This window comes from Megalopta genalis, chromosome 11 (assembly GCF_051020955.1).
Source record: "Megalopta genalis isolate 19385.01 chromosome 11, iyMegGena1_principal, whole genome shotgun sequence".
In the NCBI taxonomy this organism is placed as follows: Eukaryota; Metazoa; Arthropoda; class Insecta; order Hymenoptera; family Halictidae; genus Megalopta; species Megalopta genalis.
Genome location: NC_135023.1, coordinates 4266099 through 4283742, shown reverse-complemented (window position 1 = coordinate 4283742; position 17644 = coordinate 4266099). Strand labels below are relative to the sequence as shown.

The window sequence follows — 17644 nt, the reverse complement described above, 5'->3', positions numbered from 1 at the left end:
TGCGTCCAACGAAGAGCACGTGTACAAGTATAAAACGAATTCGCGCAGAGAACGTCGATTCAGTTAGTCGCAACATGTGATCGAGGTATACACAGGCACGGATCAACAATACAGTATTATATAGTATATTATCGTTGAACATTGTGAACGAAAAAATCGAGATCGCTGCGTCGTTGAATCCTTCTTTCAGCTCGTTTTGTCAGCAAAAAGGGTTGTCCGCGTACGTATTCCCTCCAAGTTAGGATATCGCATACTTTGGATCGTCGATACTATGCATGTATGTACATACCTATCTCTTATTTTATTTCAAGGTTTGTCAGCTTTTCAACAATTTCATTAGATTTCACAAAATGTTATCTGCCTGGAAACTGTGTTGTAAGTATAATATAATTTTAGTACAACGTATGCCTAATTTAAATGAAAATCTTGCGATGCGATACGATACGATACCATACGATACGATGCGATGCAATGAGATGGAGGAATACGACTACCTTTCGCGTTCTCTTTGATTTTTCATGTGTTTTACTTTTCTCGAACTTCGAATCACCGATTCTATTTTGTTAGCTTTTTTATTCATTTTAAGACATCCACGATGCAAATGGAACAACATCGATATTTGCGTTAAATATTATCGCGGCTATTAGATTTTCTGGGAAATTAATATTCTTATTGCGCATAGATCGAAGCCGTTCCTCGACGACTGTTTGCATTGTAAATAATGTTGGAACTGAAATCCTGCAACGACGCGTACCGCTATGCCGGCTTCGTTCTCCAAGTTCTCAGTTTTCGTAGTTTTATCGATAATATAATACGTACAGCTTATACGTAAATCGTAATATACGTCGATTTCATTATTTTGAAACTCGTCGAATTTCAAGCGATCCAGTTTCAAACGTGCCGTTTTCTTCCCCGGCCACTGTCACTTCGAACGGTTTTTATGATATTAAATTTTGAAACGGATGCGGGGGAAAAATGTTCCGTTTACCACCGGGGCGACGCGGTGAGCAACGATATGCGACACCGTACAACGCGATTCAACGAAACAACATGTACTTACGTGGGTAGATGACGATAAATACAACGGCTGATTTACTTCTCAAAAGTTTTATCGCTTCGCCGTTAATACCGAGGGATTAATGATTTATTGTGAGAGAGAAAACTAATTGGCAAGCACGCGAGTCGGGATTAGTAGAATTAACATTGTTTCCGATTATCTATAGACATCGGCGCAAGTCAAACATCGTTTCTTTTTCTCTCATTATCTTCGCAATGAATCAACGACCAGCTGCCGATACAATCAGTTATTAAATCGAACAGAAGTATCTCCTCGAGACAATTTTTTACATCTCGCATTTGGATTTCCCATGTATCGTCGATAGATAAGATAAAATTGCTGGGGCTGCACACACCGACATGTGTTTCAGATTTCAAAGACAATGTCGGTTCCAAAAAATATACGCGTTCGCCAAGATGCCGGGAATGGTACGGATACGATATATATGTACATATTCGGATCAGCCAGAAACAGAGGGCCATATATTCGTGTATCACTATTTATCTCTATAAATCTTTTTTTTTTTTTTTTAATAAACTCGATTTCTCTCTCGGAGCATGTTGCGCTTGTTTCACGATCGATAACTCTATTGATACTCGTTCTGTTTGAACACCGCGCAACAACACTCCTACCAAACCTTTTGTTACAGGTGTTCGATCGTATTACACAACGAAGCGACTCAAAATAATGGAGAATTAAAATTATGTTTTACGATATATCCTAATTAGGTATCGCGCAACGACTAAATCGTTGTCGTCGTCCAACCGACCGTGCAACACCACGAAAAACAAACAAAAACACATGTTACGGGGACAGGTCCGTACGAACGATGCACACGATGCAACAACGTCGTATTTATCGTACGCATTGTTCGAATTTGAAACTAGAAGTTATCGATTAGTTTTATTTTATCGAACAAATCGATAGAAAGTTATAAAAATCGTGTATTAGTGGACAAAGAAGAAGAGTCGTTTCTACGTAATCGATAGCAAAGGTGGTGAAATTCGCCGAATTCTAGTCGATCTTAATACGTATTTGTGCTTCCGCACCGTGTCTTCTCTTCCATGTAGTTTTTGTTATTCTATAATATATTTCTTGCATAATAATTTTCTGTAAAAAAGGAAAGCGACCACTTAAAAACTGTTCGATTCGATCGTGAATATGACCGAACAAAATCGATCGGTTCGACGACAACGATTTTGTCGTCGTACGACATCTAATTAGGACATAGCGTTCGTCTTATGTCGCACATCGTAATCGCATCGTATCGTATCGTATCGTATCTATCTGTCATCCCGTTTTAATCCGATTCCGCTGATTCGATCTTAGAAACTTTGAAATATCGAAACTCGCCAGCTCGTTGGAAATGCGTTGTTTCCAACGTTTGGACGTCCACCAGATTTCTATTCGATCCTTTAATCGATCAATACAAAATCTGTTTTCGTTCGCCTCCTGTATCTACCACCCGGCAGCTGTCCGTATTTACAGTTGTGTCACGAATTCTTGTTTCGAGGTCTTAACCGATACGATACGCGCGCACAACCTTTTCTCATTTCAAGGATCATCGCCGAAATTTTCTTTCGATTCCGTTCGCTACGTCTCGTTCTTACAATCGAATCGAATCGAGTCGAGTCTAATCTAATCTGATCGAATCGAATCGAATCGAATCGAATCGAATCGAATCGAATCGAGTCGAGTCGGATTGACGCGACCGCGGTAAGGGATAAACAGAGGGCCGCTAGTTGACTTTTCGGGCGGTAATAAAAAGAAAAACGGACACCGGCCAAAATCACGAAGTTGAAATCGCGTTGCACCCAAGTCACAGTGTTACGTGCAAGGAATCTGACCTTTACCTAGATAGGTTTGTACGGTTCGTTAGACAGCTGCCAATAGGGAAAGGCTCTACTAATCGTCATTCCTTCCGCGCCGTTGACCTCGAGCTTTCTTCTTTGCGGACGCGGACGCGGACACGGACGCGGTCGTGAACACGGTCGCGGTGCCCGTGTCCGTACAATTCTCTATTCCTCTGTCCGCCTATCCGAATACGATCCGTTTATCCGTCGCAGTCCTCCATTTATCGATAGGATCGAAAGCGTTCGATGAAACTAATAAAACGTGTGGCATACGCGTGTTGTATACAGGCGGGAACATCTCGCAGCGATGGGTATTTGCGTTAATGGGATTTTTGGCATTGTTCAACGCTTACACAATGAGAGTTTGCCTCTCGATCACGATTACCGAGATGGTGCAACAGGAAAATACAACGGATAACGCCGATGCCGATAGTTGCCCGATCATGGAGGAAGATCAAGTGCATGCCAATCAAACGAAACCATCCGATGCGATGGTTTACAACTGGGACCCAGTCACGCAGGTAAAGGAAAATTCCGAACGTGTCGGCGACAACATTTCAATCGTAAGATACGCGTATACGACAACTATGGTGATAGCGACAGTAACGAGAATCGCCATTGTGACACGGTGACACGGTGATGCGTCGACGTTGCCGTTGACGTTTGCGGCAAGTCCGATTTAATACAGCATCTCGCGTCCTTGTTTCTTGTTCTTGCTCCCGTTCCCATTCTCGTCCCACACGGCCAGGGAGCTATACTGTCGTCGTTCTATTGGGGCTACATAGTGACGCATTTGCCGGGTGGTCTGCTGTCCGAGAAATTTGGTGGAAAGCACTTCCTTGGCCTCGGTATTCTGGCAACCGCCCTCTTCACGCTCTTGACACCGATCGTCGTCGAATACGGAGAAGCAACCGGATTGATCATACTTCGCGTACTGATGGGTCTCTGCGAGGGTACAACGTTTCCGGCGTTGAACGCTATGCTGGCGCAATGGACACCGCCGGAGGAGAGATCGAAGATAGGCACGTTGGTGTTCGCCGGTGCCCAACTCGGTACGGTATTCGCAAACGTCTTGTCCGGAATCATTCTACATTACTCGTCGATGGGCTGGCCGGCGGTGTTTTACGTCTTCGGCGGCATCGGAGTGCTCTGGTATTGCCTATGGCTGGCAATTTGTTACAACAATCCGGACACGCATCCGTTCATCTCCGAGAAAGAGAAGATGTTTCTGAGCGAAAGGATGCGCGCTCACACGCACGCGAAGCGTCCGTCGGTGCCGTGGACGCACATTCTTCGATCGGTGCCGGTTTGGGCACTGATAATGGCGCAGATCGGCCACGACTGGGGTTTCTTCACGCTGATCAACGACCTTCCGAAATACATGAGCAACGTGCTCAAGTACTCGATCAAGAGCAACGGGTTGCTCTCTGCTCTGCCCTATCTAACGATGTGGGTTTGCAGTATAATTACATCCTGGCTGGCCGACTGGATGATCACGAGCGGCGCGATGTCGCGTACCAACGTGCGTAAACTGGGCACGACCATCGCTTCCCTCGGTCCCGGAATATTTATAATCGCCGCCTCTTACGCCGGCTGCGATAGAACGCTGGTCGTTGTGATGTTCACCGTCGGGGCTACTCTAATGGGTACGTGCAAAACGATCTTTTTTCTCCGAAACGACTCGGGACTAGGGACCTAGCTCCTCTCTTCGCCAGCGAAGCAAAGTCGTTCCAACGGACGAACGGTTACAATTGTCGACGATTCTGTTTCAGGTACCTTCTATCCAGGAATGAAAGTTAACGCGCTCGATCTCAGTCCAAATTATTCCGGCACTCTGATGGCTGTTGTGAACGGCCTAGGTGCTCTTTCGGGTATCATCACCCCGTACATCGTCGGCCTATTAACTTCCAACAATAGACTCTACGAATGGAGACTCGTCTTTTGGATTGTCCTCGGTGTTTTTATTCTTACGAATTTGATTTTTGTGCTGTTCGCTAGCGGCGAGGTCCAATACTGGAACGATCCCGAATTCGTTCGAAGGGAAAAAAAGGAAGGGAAACAAGCAAAGATTCAAAATGAAACGGGTCAACAATGTCAGAAAACTTTTCCTTAACGAGTCGAACACGAAACTCCATGCTCGCGTACGTACGTCTCTTGCGTATATGGCCTCGTCGCGCACTCCTGCCGCGTTGCGGTCAACAAGGATATACGTACTTACATTTTATTATTTCTAGACACCGTCGTAACCGCGCAACCCCAATTAATCGACGAACGAGTAATCTTTCTTTCGGACAGGGCAACCGTTAGCACGTATATTTCAGTGTACAACTTGTACATGTACAATATCGCGTCTGCCACTATTCTCTCTTTCCTTCCTTCTTTCTTTCTTTCTTTCTTTCTTTCTTTCTTTCATCTAGTCCCAACATCTTCGTCGTATTTTTAAAATGTTATAAACAATCGTAAAGAGACATGCAACGATCGCGATTGAAAAGACAGCATATGTCCGGGGAACCTGTATCTACTTGCATGTCGATGAGTCGACAGTGTTTAAAACTTTTCAAAGAACACGCAGATTCGACGAAAGTGTACACGAATGAGTCCTCCCAAACATCATTTCGTGTACGTTCAGTGTACCTGAAAATATTATCGCGCGCCATTTTATTTCTATACACGTAAAGGCGCGTACCATCGCTAAGTTATCTTTGGCCGGTAATTTATCGTTACGTCGCTGTCAACCTTCCAATTTACCGCGCTTGTATATTTATAGTAAAATACGATATTTAACAAGTATTCGTAATAATTGTACTGTATTATTTACAAGTATGTATCTTGATCTTCCTGCACATTACATTTAGTACTTTTTACAAACTGATTCGATATTCGGGCAAAGGTGTGAGCGAGTGAGTGTTGGATCGAGTAACTGTGGACGACGTCGGACCGATCGTGAGTCTATACACGTTCCAGAATGCGTGTGTACATGTGTATCGCTATGTTCTAATTAGATGTTGCACACAAAAATCGTTATCGCCCACCTGACCAACCAACGCGACAAGAAAAGCACATCTTATTATGACGCGTCCAAATTATGACGTAGAAATTGACGACGCGCGACGATCATAGATTATCCCTTGTCTCCTTTTTGTCGTGTTCATCGATCGGCCCGTTTTTGTCGCTATGCGATTAGGACGCAGCCTGTGTACGCTACATGCGCTGTACCGTACCATTCCGATCAACAAGAAACGAGAACTTTCCAATCTTGCTCGTCTAACGAAAGAAACTAGACTTGTTAACTCGACGACGGTACGGTCCAAGCAAGCGGTACTTCGATTTTCTTTTTCTCGTGTTTCCTACGATGTCCACGATATCTTGTTCTATTCGGACTCCAATCGATGTTATCGTCTCTAACTCTCCAAGAAGCAGTTGTTATCACGTAATTGCCAGAATAAGCGTCGGTCGCATCTCCCGCAGATTCCATGCTGTAAACGTGATTCACAAACTTGTAATCAATGTGGTAGTAGTCTCGAAAAGTTGGTTCATCGCGAAACGTTTGCATGGCACACCACACGTGCGACAATAAACAGGGAAATCTGGAAAGCCAGTAATCGGTGAATTTGTCCGGAATATCCCCAAGGTTCTCTTGAGCGGCTGGACTCAATTCTCTGTAGTGATGTTTCTGAAAGAAATACCGCGTACGAATCAAAAACTGTTCCACAACTACATGTTAGATTTTCGATTTTACGCCTTAGCCAATTTACACGTACGCGCATCATTTATACATATACTATTTACTATCCAAAGGAATCATCCGGTGTACCTTGTTTCTCAACGCTCTTAAAAGATCACGAACGCTCTCTCCGCGATAGCTTCTGTATCTTCGAAGATCGGTTGCAACTTCCACGTCGATAAATAATCTCCAATCACCCTGCACTACTCGATGGTTGCCGGTTTCTAACGCGATTAAAGCTGGACTGTCGCTCTGTTCCTTTTCTACTCGGTCGCTCACATCCTAATGACATCGTTTTCGAGAAAGAAAACGTCATACAGAAAAATCATGGAGAATGTTTTGTAGCGCGTATATACTACGATATATGTATATTACATATGCTACGGTGCATCGATACGGTGCATGTAAAAGAGGCCTAAATGGAAAAGGTATACCTGAAAGAACGCTAATATTCGCGACGGTTCCCAAAATATAGGATGCTCGTAGACAGCTACAACCGGCGGTCGTTCCGCTGGATCATTGGCGATCATAGCCTTTATCAGCACCAATGCAAGTTGCCTATCGCTTTCGGAAATTTCTTCGCAGAGGGCCGTCAAGTCGCTCTCACCGCCTACGATACGATACGCGATACGTCAAAATTCATCGGAGAACAATTACAAAATATCAATTGTCTACCAGCTGCATAGTCATGTAGGCATCTGGTAGGTCGAATCGTAGCGATGTCTTACAAAGAATGTTGGCTTGTCGACGTAGCGGATCTCCGAACGGGTGTTTCCCATCGGAGAGCACATAGTAGAAAACACAGCCGAGAGAGAAAATATCTACGGCACAGGTCGTTCTGTTCCCATTCAACATTTCTGGCGCTATCCAACCGTCTGTACCCGTTATACCGGATCTACGCGAAAAGGATACACGACCCAGCTGGAGTTTCTTGCACAATCCGAAATCGGATATCATCGCTCGAACTTCTCCGCGTGGCCCCGGCGCAGATAACAACACGTTGTGAGGCTTGATGTCCCTATGCACTGTAAGCACATCGATACTTACCGATTAGTCCCGGTATGTAGGCACGACGTACCTAGGCACGACGTACGTAGGCATACGTTCAAAGGAAAACCTCACCGATATCGAGGCAATGTAGATGAGCTAATCCGGATGTAGCCTGGTGTAGAATGCTTTTCGCGGATATTTTTTCTCGAACATATTTTCCTGCAACGTAATCTTGCAACGTTGCCTCGGCCAACTCCAATGCAATATATCGAAACATTCGATCTTGTTCGGTACAAAAGTACCGTACCACGTTCGCGTGTGCATCTGATTCTCTGAGCAGTGCTACTTCGCGATCCGCGAATGTAAAACAATCTGGCAACAAACGTTTCACCGCTACGGAACGACCATCGAACTCGCCTCTAAAATCAAAAGACGTCCACGCGCCAATGAAAAGCACATCGAAACCAGAGATCATCCTGGAACAAGCTTTCGAGTTTCGAGCAAACGTTCGATGACTGAATACTACCTGTATACAAAAGTTCCTTCGCATCCTTTCCCCAATACTTGGCCGGTATCGAAAGTGATCTTGCCAACTTTTACCACTCCTTCGCCCATGTCCTCTGGCACTGTGAGCGCACTCGATCGTACCCCGTGATAATAATCGTTACTCGTGCGACTACTTTCTCGCGAACCCTGTTAAAAAACAATCGACTTAAAATCGATTTTTTAAATTGTCTCGGCCACAATTTTCAATTTGAAATATTCGCAGAAGCAAATATGTCCACGAAAATGGAACAACGTCGAAATTGAATAACGTCTTACAATGTATAATGCAATAGGGGAAACCGAGTTACCTGCGAGAATTGTTGAAACTCTTTAAATTGTGCATTTAAATACCAAAACATCACCAAAATGCACCCCACCAACGCGATTAATGCCAATTTCAGTCCTTTGTTTTCTTGCTGATTAAACCAACTCCTGATGCTAACGTATGCCTGGCGTGCAATCTCATGCCAACTCGTATCTCCTAAACCGTTGGATCTACCGGGTCCACTGTCACCGGTCTGCAAATCCAGCGACAATAACGATTCCTTCGTCGAATTCGAGTACCGTAAAGAGGTCGGTAACGTTTCGATCACAGGATCGGACCGACCGGTAATCTGGAGCGGTTCTTGATTCTGCAGTCTATATTCCGCTGGTATCTCGTAATGTCCTATATCACGACCAAATCAACCAAATTCATTTTACCGCAGAAAACTGAATTCTTCTACCCTAACGCGTAACAACAACTGTTATTACCTAACGCGATCACCGTCCGATATCCTGTCTGAGCGACACTCTCTTCAACATTATCGTCACCGTACGCGTCAGCGTGACTGCTGCCGGATACAGGAATCGCATTATCATTCTTGCCCGTCTGTGAAACCAACAATGGGCCCTCTAACAGTAACTGTTCGATGTTACTCGATATCGTAGCCGTTGCAGAATCAACAAGCGATGGTAGCGCATATAATCCGTACCTATGTTGGCCAATGTACAACGTTGGACTAGAAACGGAAACAACAACACGAAAATGACCGGGAAGAAGAAAATCGAGACGCAATGTAACATTGCGTTCATGCAAAACAATATTGCCAACACTTTCGGTCATAATTACAATCCTTACAACAACTTGATGTCGCTCGGTTTACTCGCAAAACGTTCCAATAGATGATCCATGGTTCCATCGGCAACACTGGTAAATGGAACCGTGAGCAACCCATCTTTTCTCACTATATACACAGCTATTACCGGACTCTGTACATCCAACTCCCAAAGAACAATTCCTAATCTTTTATCCACGGTAACGACGCGACCAGTTGAGCTCGTTGTAAAATGAACCAAATCTGCAAGAGATAATTAGGTAACAGGTAAATGGTCGTGCTCGTGTTAATAATGGTAATGGTATCGCTAACGAATTTATCCGACCATAATTCTCTATTCCTTCAGGTTCCATTTTAGCGGCAGAATAGTCGTAAAACGTAACGTTCCATTTTCTATTTTTTCGTTTCACATCTATCATGATGATGTTGTACTCCGTACGTCCCACGAAAACACCATCCTGCATCTCGACGGGACAAGTGTTTTTAACTTTGTCGAATCCTAGTAATTGCTCTCTTTGCCCAGTTCGTGGATCCACGCTGAACCACGTGTCTACCTTCCTGCCTGTATATAATATTCCGTCGCTGCTACGGCAGGGACTGTTCGCCACGAGCTGAGGAATAGTGAACGGTAATTTCTTCAACGCTTCGGTTTCCGTACCAAATATATACAAGGAACCATCCTTTGGATCCGGTAAAAACATTGGTCTGTAAAATGAATCAAGAAATTAGAAGTATAAATACGGCTACCTCAACCAAGAAGCGTACATACGTCATGGAAGCTCGCGAGATATGGACCGGCATCTTCACAACTGGTTCTGTAACAAAAAGAACCGGTACAGCACTGGTTCCTGTCGTGCCAACAAAATAATTGTTCTACCAAACCATCCGCATTACCATCGCTCTGTCGCCAAAGTATTTCCCCAGAGCGTTGTTCTACACCTACAAGAGAACCGTCCAATGTGGAAAATATCAGGAGAGGTTCGTCTTGTTCCGACACCAGTTCTGTGTTTCTCTACGTGCGTACAACAAAACCGTCATTGTTATGTTTGTGATTTTATCAAATAAGTAAAATTACCAATTTTTCTTTGCATAATATTCGTACAATTCTATATCGTCGTACCTCTTGTTTAAAAGTATCCAAGCGATCAGACTCGGATTGTATGGTCGAATCAGCGATAAAAAACAATACCCCAATAATGAAAAGAAATTGTGCGAAAGGTATTAGTCGCATTGTTTATACGATAGTTTGATACTTGCTTCCATGCATTTGAGTCGAGCAAACTCAATATTCTATACTGTTCTTAAAAGATATTTCATTTGTACGAAAGAGAATTTGCATCATTTTTTTTGTGCAACATACGATACGTTCACTCTTCATATCGTGGACCAGCATCCTAGACAATTTCTGAAAATCTTCAATAAAACGGCTGTTCCATTAAATTCATGCAACGTACGATACAGCATCATTGAAAACTATTTGTTGCCCTATCTTCATTTACATTTCCATGAAATTTGTGGAAACTATGACACGCCAGGTAGCATTAAATAATACTCATTTTAGCAGAATCTTGTTCATTAATCGATAACAGCAATTCCTTATTTCACTGTCATTGTCATCATTCGTCGCAATAACGACGAGAGATAATATAAACGTCGGAAACAATACGTCACATGGCACACATTTCTATAATAATAATGCACCTTCTTCACGCGTGTGTATCGTGTTTTTCAGAGATTCAAGATCTTTTTAACTGTCAATCGATTTCTTTCCTTATAAATTCCAATTTCCATTGAAAATACGGAAATACTTTCTAATTTATCAAAATGTTCTCAGAATTATCGTGTTCGAACAATATCGCGCATGTATTTAAAGGACAACGATAACGTCACGGACACGTGGCTCATGTATGTTCGCGCGCAACAATACAATGTATGTACACCATATATCCGTTTAAAAGAGAAATCGGAAAAACATTTTAATATATACATACTACGAAGATGACTATTGTATGTTATAAATGTCAACTTTACGATTCTTCGATTCAGTACATACATAACTACCAGTTTAACCGAAAATTTTTCGTTTCCGATGTATCAGATATTAAATGTTTCAACCATAGAAACATTATTGTTATGCAACCGAAGTTCTAGTCTTTTCAATTTTAGTTAGGTTTCTATAGTAGAAAATAAATACAAAACGTAACACAATTTATTGTGTTATCGAGCCATAACATAAATGAAGGCACCGTGCACCACCATGCACTACGTACTTATGCATGCTTTCTTTCGCTTTCTACATATACAATGCAATCAAATACAATTGCATACACGAGAGAGAGGGAGAGAGAGATATATATTACTGTTGATAACAGAGAAATCTACAACTACTGTATTATCCGTATTTGCGATCAATATACATATAATATATGTACATTGTATGCACATACGTTGCACTGTATGCTGTACGTACAGTAATGATTCTTACGCCTGCACACTTCGAGGCCGCAACCTGATCCGTTAGCGAGGGTCAATATAGAAATGTTCTTCGTTATAATTGGCTGACAAATCACTGCTGAGTCAGGATCCACTGTGGTATGGATGCGCAGTAAAATGGTGGTATTACTGCACCGAGAATTAGCAGGAAATGTAGTCACGTTTTCAACGCTACGGTCGCAGATGATTGGCTCTGAACGTTACGTTTCGGCTCTGGTCTGCTTATGTGCAGCTGTTTACATTTCCTGCCAATTCTCGGTGGACCGAGTTGATAGAAATTTCAATTTATCGTGCAATTTTAAATACATAATATCGTTATACAATATTATTGGTTTAATTACATTGTAATAATGTAATATTATCGAAGCTGTACTTTTCGCTAAATATACAATAGGATGGTGGAAATAAAAACGACGTAGAAGTCAGATCAGATCGTGATCATGTAAAATGTTGATTCTACACTATAGATAGTGTGAAGGACACATTACTGTATGTACGCCATACATGTGTACCTACAGGACACATGCTTGTACATATATATATGTATGCATGTATGTACATACATAGCTGTACCAGTGTTAAATATGATTGTTTCTATACTCTACGTATGTACATAAAATACATTTATAATACACGATGTATGTATATGCGCATATACGTACAGTATACTAATCAACATTTTCTGATCTTTCTACATATATTACATTGTAACTTAAGAAATTGATTGCATACATGTAAATACAATTTACCCGAAGAAAATATATACATATGTACAATGTACGTGCACATCGTTGAATGTATTGTAGCTCGCAACCGTAACGCGCAGAAGCTGCAGTCATATAACATGTCGTTTGTGATGTGAATGTTGTGGTCTGTTTCAGTCTGTTTTCTGTTTGTTATCGCCGGCACGGCACTTTCGAAGGTGCATGAAAAAATGACATGAAGATTAGACTTGGATAACGAACGGAAACGTTTGTCCGATCATTGTCGATCACAATCATGAATAACAAGTGAATCACAAACATAGCTTGGTTTAAACAATTCAAAGAAAGCGAATGTGGAATTTTGTGATGCGTGCTATTAAAAATATGTTGATAGAGTATGTATTTAAAAAATATTCGCTTATCGATCGCTCGCTAAACTAAATATTTCCCAAATATGAACACCAAGCACAGCCCAAGAAAAGTAACATTGGCTATGATAAAAGGTAAGGCAACTGTCGTAGAGGTATAAATGAGTTCGATAGTACGAGATGTGTTTTGTGTTTATTTAAGTAATTTAATTAGGACCGTTCGTTCTCGGCGAATAATTTTCTAATGGCGTCTGCTATTCTTTCACAAGGTAAACCTATTACGACCTCGGTTCCTGTAATTCATTACCATGTCAGCGACGACGAACTCGAAGAAATATATCCAAGTACAGACGAAGAGAAGAGATTAACACCCGAATTCGAAAGAATTTCATCTAAACTAACCTCTTCTCCACAGAAATGCATCGAAAAAAAACCTACGCAAGAATCGGATATGTCCGAAAACAATTTGGAATGCCGTTCGATTAGCGCGGAAAGTATAATACCGGAAGGTACGCCGCCGTCTTTAGATCCATGGAAAATGTTGTCGGACATAAAGGGAAAAATCACAAAAACATTTGAAGAAAAACTGTCGGAGATAAAAAGCGATAAGAAGAAGCCTTGTCATTCCCAAGCAGAGAATTCTAGCATCAGCGATTTGGAAGATCAGGGAAATATCAGTCCCTGCGACGATAAAGTTGGCGGTGATAAACAGACAAGCGAACCGACTACATCTACGGTTGTTCGCAGAGGTAACCCAGTTAGATATGCAGGATTTTCCTCTGTAAAGACAGGTCTAAAAGACAAAAGTTTGCAAGACGAGTGCGTTGAAAGTGGCATAGAAGCATCAGAATTTTCTTCGCACATTGACGAAGATTCAGCTCCACGTACAAATAGCGATACATTATTGACAAAGTCATCGGACGGCGGTAATGTTAGCAGCATTCAAAAGAAAACACCCCGTATTCGTTCTGCTATATTTTTAAACCAAAAAAATCTCAAGGTGATCTTTTTACATTTGTTGAAACAGCTGGCTTATCAGTTAACGTACAGGTCGGTTGCTGCCCTGGTAGCAATTTGTTGCATTTATTATGCTGCTCCATTACCAGAATACCTATTCGGACTTGTAACGGGTGTTATCGCAACGATAACGTTTTACAATACAGCGACGAGGTTTAAAATGATTTTGACAAATATACCGGACGAAGATCTTGCGGACAGACAAATAGTACCTGTTTTAGAAATTCCTGCAGTGGAGGAGCATGCTGTGATCGAGAGATTTCAAGGCTGGTTAAACGAACTGCCGTACCGCTACGAACCCACTAACTATCACGTAGCTCGTACCAAATCCGTTTTCTTCAGGCTAGAAGGCACTATATTGCGCATCATGGAAACTAGAATGAAAGTCCCAAAGAAGGCAGTCTGGGATGAAACGCAACAAAAATTGAAATTTGTTAAGAAGAGAGTTTATAATCTGTCTGGAGCAAAGATAGAGCTCCTTCCTCGTGGACTTGCCAGAAGACGGAGATGGAGTAAGAAATATCCAATTTGCATAACTTTGAAGACAAAACGTGCACACGTTTGTAATGTAAGTTTAAAGGGTTCGGCGAATGACGCATATTACTTGGCGGTCAACGGTTACGAGCAAACGATATCCGCATCGAAAACGAAAGAAGCAGAACCCACGATGGGACAGACCCGACAAGAACAACGACAAGAAGACAACAAGAAAGAGGAAGAAATTGACGATGACGAAGCATTGTTAGGGGAAGAAGAAGATACTGCCGAGTTGGAGGATGATATTGAGAATTTTCATTCTGATTTCGACAGCGACGAATTTGGCAACGAATGCGCGGAATGTGGCAAGTGGCTCCAACGACAAGAAGATCACAAGAAGGGGGAAGAAATTGACGAAGACGAAGCGTTGTTAGAGGAAGAAGAAGACACTGCCGAGTTGGAGGACGATATTGAGAATTTTCATTCTGATTTCGACAACGATGAATTTGGCAACGAATGCGCGGAATGCGGTAAGCGGCTCCTAGAAAGTAGAAATGTGGAAGAGCTGTACAAAAAAGATATAAAAAAGAATAAAAAAGATGGGATTAATGATAGAGGGGACGGCGAAAAGGAAAACGATATGGCAAAAGAGAATGCGAACAAGTGTTACAATTCTGAAAGTAGTTACGTCGAGAAGAGGCGAAGAAAGCGGCGAATGATTTTAGAGCAAATCAAGTTTCCAAGAAAATCGAATTTAGGAACAGAGGGAAGAAGCAAAGGCAAAGAAGAGGTGGGAAGTTTGGCGAAAGAAGGCACGGAATCATGTCAGAAACGAGAATCGGACGAGGGGCAGGGGGAGCGCTCTGACAACAATGACCGAAATGACGACGACGAGGAAGACGACAACGACAACGACGACGACGACGATGACGACGACGACGACGACGACGACGACGACGACAACGACAACGACAATAATGCTGATAATAGCGATGTCGGTGACAATAAAAAAGATGAAGATAACGAGAATGAAAGGTTAGACGACAACAAGAAAACGCGGGAAATAGAAATTGATAATGAAAAGTCAGAAGACAGGGAGGAGAAGGGAGAAAAGAAGGTGGGGACAAAGGAAAGGGAGGAGGAGAAAGACGAATGGGAAACTATAGGTGGAGGTGGAACGACACAGGCTACCCGGTCGAAGAAAGATACTCGAAAAAAGCGTCGGAGTAGTCGTAGACTGCGGAACCGAATAAAAATATTTATTTTTGCTAGAGCCGATCGCGAAAAGGAGGATTGGTACAGGCGGTTGGTCTCTGCATCTATGCGACGCATTAAAAGACACGATACGTTGTCGTGTTTTTCAACCGATCCATCATCGACGTCGAATACAGCGTTGTCTGCACAGCGAACCGTAATTACAGAATCAAAATTATCTGCCTCAACCAGCCATTCTTTCGAATGTGTACCTGAACTTAACTACAACGCATACATGGCAAAGCATTTGGAAACCAACAGTTCAATCGTAGAAAATGAACATTTCCCTTATATCGACAATACGCTTTGGATCAATTGTTTAGTAGCTCGTATATTGTTCGATGTACACAAGTGTCCAGAAACTGTAAATCTGATACAGGATAAAATACAACGGAAATTATCTAGTATAAAATTACCATATTTTATGAAGTGCCTTTTAGTTTCGGAGGTAGCAATAGGTCAAGGATCGCCTATCATTCGCAACGTAACGAAACCAGTTACAAACGAGAGGGGCCTTTGGCTTGATTTTGACATAACATACAAAGGATCGTTGACCATGACCGTTGAAACGAAATTGAACTTGATGAAATTAACTAGAACTGGAACGATTAGCGGTGGCAGTGGTAGTGTAGCTGCGGGTGGTAGCGGCAATGACGGTAATATTGCAGCTTGCCCGGGAAAAGATAAGACGGTGACCAAGTCACCAATTTTCGATAGCGACATGGAAGACACGCCAGAAACGTCCACAGAAGATGACGATAGTTCGCAGTTGTACAGTCCAGCTGCTAAGGAAACAGGGTATGTCGTCGATTGCCTGTGCGATGCGCGGGTTTAATTCTTCTTACTTTCTATATTGCAAAATTGCCCACTGTGGTTCCTCGCATTTGTTTCTGTTACAGTCCACCCGTACAATCGTCTGGAAGAAAGTTTCTCAGTATAGTAGATAGAATAGCTGCGAGTAAATACTTTCAGCACGTAAGTATATCTTGCATTAAACAAGTTTATTCGATTCTTGCTATTTCTACCATGTTACGCTGGAAAATTCTATGTGATTTTCTGTCATAATCAGGCCACCGAACTGTCTTACGTACGAAGGGCCATGGAGGGCGTTTCGAACACCGAAATTCGCTTAATGGTCACAGTGTCGAGTATAGAAGGTTGTCTATCGTTGAACATTCCACCGGCGCCGTCAGATCGTTTGTGGTACGGTTTCAAGCCGGTACCGAAAGTAACTCTTACCGTGAAACCTGCTGTCGGCGAGAGAGCGGTCAACATCGCTTATGTAACCAAGTGGATAGAGGACAAATTGCTCAGAGAATTTGAAAAACTGGTAGTCTTGCCAAACATGGACGATCTCGTCTTGCCATTGTGTCCTAATTATCCTTACATGAGTACACGATAATCGCGGTCGAAGTACGAGTAGCAGTGACATGTTTGTGTCGTATCGTATCGTATTTTATCGTATCGTATCATGTCGGTGTGTGAGTTATGTCGTTACATCGTTGCTCGCATGGGTCCGATTATATAATTCCAAATGTGACCTGTCGAGTCGACTGCGACTGATAAATGAGAAAAACATAAATATCGTGCTGAAACTTGGTCGCGTTGTTGTCGTTAAATATACCGCGCGCAACAAGTTTTCTCTTTTGGTTTGCGATTTAAAATGGAATCTTTCGATCCACGCTATCGTCAACGAAACTAAAAGAGTCTCCTCGTTCAAAATCGATTTGTAAAGCAGATCGGATGGTACCCAGTGAATCGCTTGCATCGCATTGTATAATTCGCACCGAACTCTCTACGCATACGTGTACTTGACTCACCCGTTCGACTCAACTCTTGCCTCTGTTAGCCGATTTGGTTGAAAGCTTAAGAAAGGAAAAAAGAAGAAAAAAGAAAACATTGTTCACTGTTTTCATGCTCTACCGTCGCTTTAAAAACGGAAGGCGGTTAACATTTTAATCGATACGAATCCTTGTATCTGCGCAGTTTTATGAATCTGATATAAAAGAACGAAATTGTATTATAGTTTGTCAATTCGAAGAATTTACACGACGAATCCGATTA

General features: G+C 42.3%; 3 protein-coding genes across 6 annotated transcripts; 2 read left to right on the top strand and 1 right to left on the bottom strand.

The window, feature by feature from the left end:
• Window positions 1-25: 25 nt before the first annotated feature.
• LOC117225963 (sialin) lies at window positions 26-5700 on the top strand. Of its 3 annotated transcripts, XM_033479839.2 has the most exons (5): window positions 26-220; window positions 312-375; window positions 3199-3431; window positions 3659-4556; window positions 4683-5700. In XM_033479839.2, exons 2-5 carry the CDS (start codon window positions 351-353, stop codon window positions 5021-5023), a joined length of 1497 nt encoding a protein of 498 aa, XP_033335730.1. In that variant the 5' UTR covers window positions 26-220; window positions 312-350; the 3' UTR covers window positions 5024-5700. The 3 variants fall into 3 exon arrangements, with proteins under 3 accessions (XP_033335730.1, XP_033335731.1, XP_076381397.1); XM_033479840.2 differs by lacking the exon at window positions 312-375 and having other exon boundaries at window positions 26-277; XM_076525282.1 differs by lacking the exon at window positions 26-220 and having other exon boundaries at window positions 297-375.
• On the bottom strand, window positions 5701-11270 carry Ire1 (serine/threonine-protein kinase/endoribonuclease Ire1). The gene is made up of 13 exons (XM_033479838.2): window positions 10388-11270; window positions 10162-10279; window positions 10037-10082; window positions 9593-9972; window positions 9291-9510; window positions 8924-9171; window positions 8479-8837; window positions 8151-8317; window positions 7757-8043; window positions 7363-7659; window positions 7069-7244; window positions 6725-6916; window positions 5701-6583 (listed from the first exon to the last, which is right to left on the bottom strand). The coding sequence occupies exons 1-13, from the start codon at window positions 10496-10498 to the stop codon at window positions 6197-6199; spliced, it is 2988 nt and encodes a 995-aa protein (XP_033335729.2). The 5' UTR covers window positions 10499-11270; the 3' UTR covers window positions 5701-6196.
• A 1070-nt stretch (window positions 11271-12340) lies between these two features.
• LOC117225961 (uncharacterized) lies at window positions 12341-17600 on the top strand. Of its 2 annotated transcripts, none has more exons than XM_076525273.1 (5): window positions 12341-12537; window positions 12642-12967; window positions 13102-16378; window positions 16480-16555; window positions 16650-17600. In XM_076525273.1, the coding sequence occupies exons 2-5, from the start codon at window positions 12919-12921 to the stop codon at window positions 16980-16982; spliced, it is 3735 nt and encodes a 1244-aa protein (XP_076381388.1). In that variant the 5' UTR covers window positions 12341-12537; window positions 12642-12918; the 3' UTR covers window positions 16983-17600. The 2 variants fall into 2 exon arrangements, with proteins under 2 accessions (XP_076381388.1, XP_033335728.2); XM_033479837.2 differs by lacking the exon at window positions 12341-12537 and having other exon boundaries at window positions 12577-12967; window positions 13102-13176; window positions 13248-16378.
• Window positions 17601-17644: the final 44 nt, after the last annotated feature.